General features: G+C 33.5%; 1 protein-coding gene across 1 annotated transcript; it reads left to right on the top strand.

Moving 5' to 3' along the window:
• The first annotated feature begins 4699 nt into the window (after positions 1-4699).
• Positions 4700-7507, top strand: LOC117680359 (uncharacterized). Its single transcript, XM_034478478.2, has 3 exons — positions 4700-4857; positions 5246-5341; positions 6572-7507. The coding sequence occupies exons 1-3, from the start codon at positions 4765-4767 to the stop codon at positions 6767-6769; spliced, it is 387 nt and encodes a 128-aa protein (XP_034334369.2). The 5' UTR covers positions 4700-4764; the 3' UTR covers positions 6770-7507.
• The last annotated feature ends 544 nt before the right edge of the window (positions 7508-8051 follow it).

Genomic DNA, 8051 nt, shown 5'->3' with positions numbered 1-8051 from the left:
TTACCTGTTTTCATTTTCTGTACTCCTTTAGAGCAATTTATTATGTGCACTTCCCAACCATAGTGAGTTTTTTCCTTCTATTTAACATGATACAGTTTCCTGCATTTATACTTTTTTCACGAAAAGCTTTGATTTAAGGAGAATAACCAATATCCCTACGTTTGCACCTTCGATGACAATACAATATGTTAATGCACTTCCTTTATAACCTACATTTATGAATACCATTTATTCGAACACCTCAGTAAATACTCTTTTGCAAATGATAGAGTTTCAATTTGGACACCGTACTGCGGCAACACACTTAAAATCACACTTAAACAATTTTGAGAGAGGGCGGTCTAGGTTTTAAAACTATGTAAAGCGCAATCTTGATTGTATATAATTTATGTACAATTGAAATATGTTCAAATAAGAAAAATAATTAAGGGTCGTTTTCCCCATAATATTTTATAATAATGAAATATTTTCTAAACCCATACTGCGGTCTAACCCCCCCCCCCCCCCCCATTCTCGCCGAAGGATTAACAATATCAAAAATACAATACAGTGTATACAGTGACGCACATCGAATATTGCAGAGTTAATCCTCAGTCAGAACTGGCCGTACGTGTTTGGTCAGAGTGCGTGTGCTACGGGTTTTGCCAGTCGTGGCTCCTGTGGCTGATCGGTGCATTAAAAATCGTGTGGAAGTGATGAAAAGTGCAAATGCGAACGGACGTTTGACGTGCCAGTCGTAGGTGTCACGTACATGTTTGTTTGAAGACGGACTATCACTTGCAACGTGCGATGACCGTAGGAACCGAACTTGTGTCTTACGCTAATCGGTCAACAAACGTGCATTTGCCTTGCAAACAACAGTAATGACATTCACGTCGTAGGTCACTTGCACGTAAATCGTATTGACGTCTTTCTGTGCTTCACGTATAGCTGCCCGGACAATTATTAGTTTTAACATTACATGTACTGAAATAAATGTGCCGTAAGCAAGTGATCATTGAAACGTCCAAAGAACTCAAAGAAAAAGAAGACTATTATTCTGTAATTGCTGCTTTCATGAATAGACTAGCTAACCTAGACGACAAAAATAAAGAGTGTTTTGAACACATAATTCATCTTTCGTATCTACTACCACAAAAGATAAAAAAAAGTCTCTGAAATCTTGAAGAATTTCTGCCCCAAAATCTAGTTTTAGTCAATTAATTATCAAATGATAATGTTATATCTTTGAATGCTGTTGCATTTTTGTTAATTATTTCTTGAACTTTACAATATCTTCGTAAAAAAAACTTTGACGAAACTGTTGATTGAAAGTAAAAATGCACAACGAATTACAGTGTACTTTGCTTTCACAAATGTTAATATTAAAAGAATGACACCATTTACACTTCAATTATTTTAAAAATCAAAGCCTACAAATTATTTTCTTGTATTCAGATTTTAATATCATTATAAAAACATTTTTAAAAGTGTTAACGGTCATAAGAGATGATATTCAATGTTTTTGAAACGGAGAAAGTATCTGTTAACAAACAAAATTATCATGCTCACAAAAATTACTAGCATTATACTAGCTATCTGAGAGTTTCATTAAAAACTGTGTGCCCAGTTTTTGCGCCAAGTCCTTCATCAACTCTTCCAGTAGGATGTGTTGAAGTTTTGTGAAAATGGTTCTAGTTAAAAATATCGTCCTGTACGTTAATATCATTTGTCTTCTCCTCACTCCGAAAATGTATATGATTCTTTCTTAGCACGTTTGCGAGTCGAAGTGATTGGGAAATATTTTGCCTTTTCACTTCAATCTACTTCAATATCAAGTTGGAGGCGGGGATCTTGACACTCATATCAGATTGTTCACACGACGAAATCCTAGATTTCATATGATATTGCTTAGTATCAATTGGACCACAATCTTCATTGTTAGCGTCTTCTTGGAGAGCATGTGGTTCCTACCCCTTGGCTTGGTTAGGTGAATCAACATGAAGACCTATTATGAAATGCTTTTTTTCTTTCAGAAAACGCTCACTTTAAATCTATTAAAAGGTTGTTAGGGATTGAATTTATTTCAAATATTTCTTCCTTTAAATTGATTGAAAGGTTTTGAGGGGAAAAAATTTATTTAAAATATTTTTCATCCTATTTTGCATGTTATTTTAACCAATGTTGTGCCAAATATGTCTAACATGCTGTGCTTACCCTGCAGTACACGTGCTTAAGGCAGACTTTACCTCCCCTTAGTCTTTGACAAGGCACAACCACACTTTGTGTTGCTCTGAATGCAGGCTCTGTGAGGGGGTGCATTCCGTACAGAGGAAGCAATATGGGGTGGTCCTGTTAACATGGTGCTAAAATACTTCTTTAAACCATTCACTCTGGAAGTATTGGTAGGCTTTTCCAATCTTACACTGATTCAGGTGGTTTTTTGGCAGCTTCCTCTGTCTCATACCTAATGATTATCAAAAAAGTGAAATTTTACTATAACAATCATTTCCATTCATTAACTTAATTGATGATACTGATTAGAGGTGTGAAATATTTTAAACCATATAATTTACACATAATAAACATGAAAACAGTGTTCATAGCTTGCAATAATTTACATATGTAACTTTCAAACGGTTGTTGAGCATTACAATTATATCAATTTCTGCAACAAAAACAACAAAAAGCACATTGATACATACCTCATTAAAAACCATTTTAAGTCGGTGATAAAAAGTGGCGGCCAGTGTTTCACTCCGTGTTTTTCATCCTGCCGGTTTTCATATAATTGGAACGGGTCTGGCAGAATTAAATCTCCGAACTTTAACATATCACTATAACACTTGCTGTTTAAAATGTGAATGCCACTTGCTGTTTTCTTATGAGGAATATCTATAACGGGTGCAGAATATGCTGGTGCAACAATCTCTTGTCCGACAGACGACAATCCACGGCATCACAAATAATCTCTCAAAGCTGGAACTTTCCAATGTGTAAAATCTTTTATTAAAGTTAATATTTGGTCCTCTATATTCATAACGTAAATACTGTATATCAAAATATGAGTAAAAAGTATCGAAATAACACAATCCTATATATGTCAGCGATCAGCGTCTATATTATTTACGTTGGTTTTCCTCTATGACCTTTGACACGCAAATTTAATTAGGCAAATAAATATGGCGGAGCTTAATGTGCAATGGAACTATAAACATCGTTAGAACCTTGAGGTATTTATGAATCTCAAAAAATTTAAGAAGATGTCAGTGCTGATATTTTGGTACTAAGTTTAATAATATTGGTTGGTTTTGCTTTAATATCAGCCAAAACATTTGTGTTTCTGTGCGTCGGGTTTAAATAAAATGAGAGATCAGGTCTCTTTGTTACAAATTTTGTTGACAAGTTAGAGCATGTCGATTAATTTGAGTAACTTTTTTATCACATGTAAATATTGATTTTATTTAACTAATAAATCTCTTTTATCTACCTGTAGATATAAAAACAATTGGAAGTAATAAGGTTATCGATACATTACACACCTGCTCAACACAGCAAACCCACTAAAGACATGCACAAGCATTATTATTTGAAGCTTTACTTCGGCTATTTTATACTGGGGGTTTTTCTTTAAAGTTATTACCTAAGCAAACATAGTGCAGGTACCCTTTTGAAATGACTTTACCAAAAAAAATTAAATTAACGAGGCCGAGTACAGAACGAGTACGCACGCTTTTGTGCAGCGTTACATTTGTATTGTGACGTGATCTTTTTGCTTTGTTAACGCCATGGCGTGGTAGTTTCAACTGCAGATTTTCAGCGAAATTTGTTGAAAATACCTCGTTTGATGCATAAAATTGAAATTATTTTGTGGAATAAACATAAATGTCTCAAAGAATAAGCTATATTTGGGCTCGGGTCGAACACGTGAAGAAAGTTCAGCAAGCCTAGCCCTCTGTTACGTTTTCTTAACCCGCCTAAATATATATTAATTCATATATTTCAAGACAGTAACCATATATTTTATATTGATGACTCTTAATATGTGATGTTATTTATATATTTATTACTTAAATATGTCTGATTGTTTTAATAATACTATAAAGATCACCTTTTCCGCCGCGCCTTTGTTTGATAAAAAATAGCCATAATCCGACAAATCTGGGAAATTCGGCATACAAAAAACAACTTTGATAAGACCCCTGGAACAAACCAGGCGGTAAAAGGGTTTATTTTTATTTATTTGACCATTTGATGCCTTTTAGCAATAAGTTCAATATGTAGAACAGAAAAAGAAATCCCTAGGGCAGAAGTTTTTAAAAAATGTAAAAAAAATGTGCAAAATTGATACATTTCAAGCAAAACCCCATAGGGTCCTATGTTAAAATTTAACAAACTTTGAGATGACCCCTTAAACAAACGGTGTGGTAAATGTCTTATTTCTTAATCTTAAAATTATAATTATATCAGTAGAAATTCATGTAAAAAATTCATTCAAAAATCTAGGGCAGAACAAATTAGACCCGGCCTCGTTAAGTTCATAATTATGCTTAACCATGACCCTTTTGATAAATATAGTTTTCGACGAGCAGTCGATTAAAGTATCAGCTTACAAAATATTTGTGGAAATACGACCGAGAATCAAGTCATCTATACAACAAAGGCAAGGTTCCCTTTTTTCCTTTCTCATTTAATGGTCGGTGAATTGTAATACAAAGTAAACATAAAAACGAAACTAGGTTTTGTGTAACACATTTTATATAAATTCCACAGAATACAAATAAAATGACCGTGTTCGCCAAGTTGAAAACTAGCGATGCAAGATTGCGTAAATCCCTTATTCAGCTGTGCATTGTGCTATTAAACGGATTGGTCATGGTAAGTTCTGTAGAAACAGAAGTGGTCTGTAAGTCATCTTTCGTTATTTAAAAATCATCTTTTAAAATAAACGAACAACTAATGATTTACAATAACTGAGCGAGAGCCTAAAGCTATCTCAGACCAAAAAGTCAATAAAAAGCTTGTACCTGCAAGTCCCAGACAACCTTTGTGTCAAGAACTTGCTTTTTATACCATAGATATCGATTATTGAAAAACGAATAGCTTGCAGTCAGACAGAGGTATAAATATACAGGTGGGCAGATGAATATTATTTTTAATTTTAGATTTTACCAAACATTTGAATTTTAGATAAAAATATACAAGTACGTTACACATTTCTGTAAAATTAAATTTTATTGGTTTAAATATATTTGCACCTTTTAAGGTGTCATCAGGAAATACTCTGAAAAACTTAGGATCGTTCATTTCCTCTGCGGAATCCCTTGCAAATGCAATTGGAGGAACATCTGGATCAGCACAGGTTAAATTCACCTCTCTCTCTTTCCCTCTCTTTCTCTCTCTCTCTCTCTCTCTCTCTCTCTCTCTCTCTCTCTCTCTCTCTCTCTCTCTCTCTCGTCGCAATATCTTCTTCTTTCCCTTAAGGATGCTCGGTGGTTAACAAAATTGACCATTAGATCTACCTTAAATTTTTACGAAGGACTTGTTTAGATTTAACCTATTATTAAGTAAAGAAAGAAACTATAAATTTTTACTTTAAAGTTCGAATTTTTCTTAAGGCCCCGACCATCCAGCTCTTTTAACATGAAAATCTGGTAATGAGTATCGCCTGATTGACTGGCTTTAAAACCTCTGTCTATTTCTGAATAAGAAGTGAATTGTAGCTTGTGATAAATTTTAAATTATTATACGTTTTAAAATCCTTTGTTAAGTATTTTAAGTAAATTAGTTCTTATTTCTTTTACTTTAGAAACTGGTATCGTCAAATTATTTCAATCAATAAATAATTAAAATAAGCATCATTTTTAACCTACCTATTTTATACCTGAAAACAATGACCCTTATAAAATGATCATAGTCCAACCAAATTTATATCGTATGTCATTTGTCAACATATGGGTAATAAAATCACATATCATTTTGTTTGTTATGTCTTATGTGACATCGGTACATTCTTATAACTCGAAGTGCAATGATACATTGAGATATTTGAGATGGTTGATGGTTGACAGTTTGTTATTGTCATTTTACATATATAAATACAGTGTAACTATTATTGATAATGCAAGAATACACAATCATATAATAAGACACCCTTAAAAGTTAAAATCTACACCGTATATTAATGTATCGCATCATGAATAAACACAACAGTTATGAAATCAATCAATATTAAAAACATATTTTGTATATTTAAATACAATATCACCAGATATCATTACAGGTCATTTAATCTTTACACATACTTTAAAGCAATATAATACAATACCAATTGGAATAATCTTATGATATATTATATATCTAAAACACATTAATTACAAAACATAAGCATATTTGAGTAAGCTACAACCAGTTTATCCTGGAAAATCAAAAGCGGGACTTGCATTCTATGCAAGTGAAGCCATATGTTATAATTCACAAAATCACAAACCATTTTTAAATAATGAATTAGGAATTGTAGCATTGTTTTTCGACAACCTTGTTAATCGAAATCAAGCCCCTCACTTGAAGCATCTTTAATCATATTTTTCAGTTTGACCGCGGCAATGGGAAAATCGTGAGTTGGTCGTTTACAGGAAAACTCATGGGATTTAAATGGAAATACATCGGTATATGCGTGAACCAAGCCACGGGAACGACAACCACATCCGTTACGAAAGGCAGAGCTGGCGCAATTGAGCACTGTCTGAAAGACCTGTTTCAGAAGATAGGTGCCAGACAGGAGTTATGAACATCATCAGCATGTGATGCCTTATAAGATGGCTAATATGCCTTATTTTTGTGCTTGGTTTTTGTCCGCGTCGAATTGTTCTGTAACCTGTGTATTTCTGCGGAACTATTATGAACTGGACTCATTCAGCTAGATAGATTTGTGTAAGTGTGACCGCGTAGTTTTTACGGTGCTCGGGAATTCTTCTGAAATCTGCATTGGTCGTGTGCAGTACGAACCGGGTGAGGGAATGTTGGCGTAAAAGGAACAAATTATAAGGTTGAGGCGCGCTGTGGGCCGTAAGTTAAAACGAAGGTTATGTATGCCGTATTCCCAAAGGTCCACCAATATGCAATTCCCGAGAAGTAAAACCAAGTGATGAAGGATTCCGTATTTATTATCAGTCGAATTTAAAAAATGAACAATAACAAACAAATAAGGGACACAGACGGAAGTGGCAGGTAATGCGTCAGGCCTCCGAATTGAAGATTGACAAATACAATTCAGTATATATAAGAATCTAAACAATGAGTAGAAGTGACAATTTGATGACATCAAATGAATTGATTGAAAGATTCACAGGTATTAGGTAATATGATTAACTCAATGAGTCTTTGATGGCCAGGACATGAAAGGCATATAATTACGCAATGTTGTTTCAAGAGATTAGCAGTTCTTGGGAGAAACATCTGTCTGATTTGTAATAACAATTAAATAAAGAGTCTGCCAAGTGTCAATGACTGATTCACTTTGTAAACATTAAATTCTAAGAATATATGACAAAATAAATGTTGTATTTGAAAAGTGAAGTCCGAAATAAAGATAATTATAGAACAGTCAATTTTGCACTGTGATATAAGTAACGGTTTGAAGCTATGCTCTGATACAATTTGTAGTGCGTCAGACTGAACAAGACAAACGAAGGACATGCTATCCCTCAGTATTTTTTACAAACAAAGCAAAGGATGTAAGGATATGTATTATGTACTCATCGATAACAAAAAAAATCAATGTGTTCAGGAAAGAAGTGGACAGAAACTGGATTTGCTTATACAGAAATAGAATTGAATAATATTTTGAACTCCCATTTAAAACTCAAAAGAATCCAAATTTGAGTGGTTGCAATTCCAGATTTTACATAGAATTTTGCCAACAAATGATTAACTTTTTAAAATCAATATAATTGATTTGTCAGCCTGCTCTTTCTGTAAGCAAGATGAAGAAAATATAGAGCATTTTTTTGTGATCTGTTTTAATGTCAAAGAAAAAAAGCTCTGCTTTGAAGAATAGTTAAGAAGCAAGT

The sequence above is a fragment of the Magallana gigas genome, chromosome 9 (assembly GCF_963853765.1).
Source record: "Magallana gigas chromosome 9, xbMagGiga1.1, whole genome shotgun sequence".
NCBI classification, from domain to species: Eukaryota; Metazoa; Mollusca; class Bivalvia; order Ostreida; family Ostreidae; genus Magallana; species Magallana gigas.
This window is presented reverse-complemented; position numbering and strand designations above follow the sequence as displayed.

Excerpts from the sequence above, each read along its gene's own strand:
- LOC117680359 (XM_034478478.2), top strand. The coding sequence starts at position 4,765 with ATGACCGTGTTCGCCAAGTTGAAAACTAGCGATGCAAGATTGCGTAAA. Across the intron at positions 4,858-5,245 it reads TATTAAACGGATTGGTCATG|GTGTCATCAGGAAATACTCT; the intron begins GTAAGTTCTGTA and ends GCACCTTTTAAG. Across the intron at positions 5,342-6,571 it reads GAACATCTGGATCAGCACAG|TTTGACCGCGGCAATGGGAA; the intron begins GTTAAATTCACC and ends CATATTTTTCAG.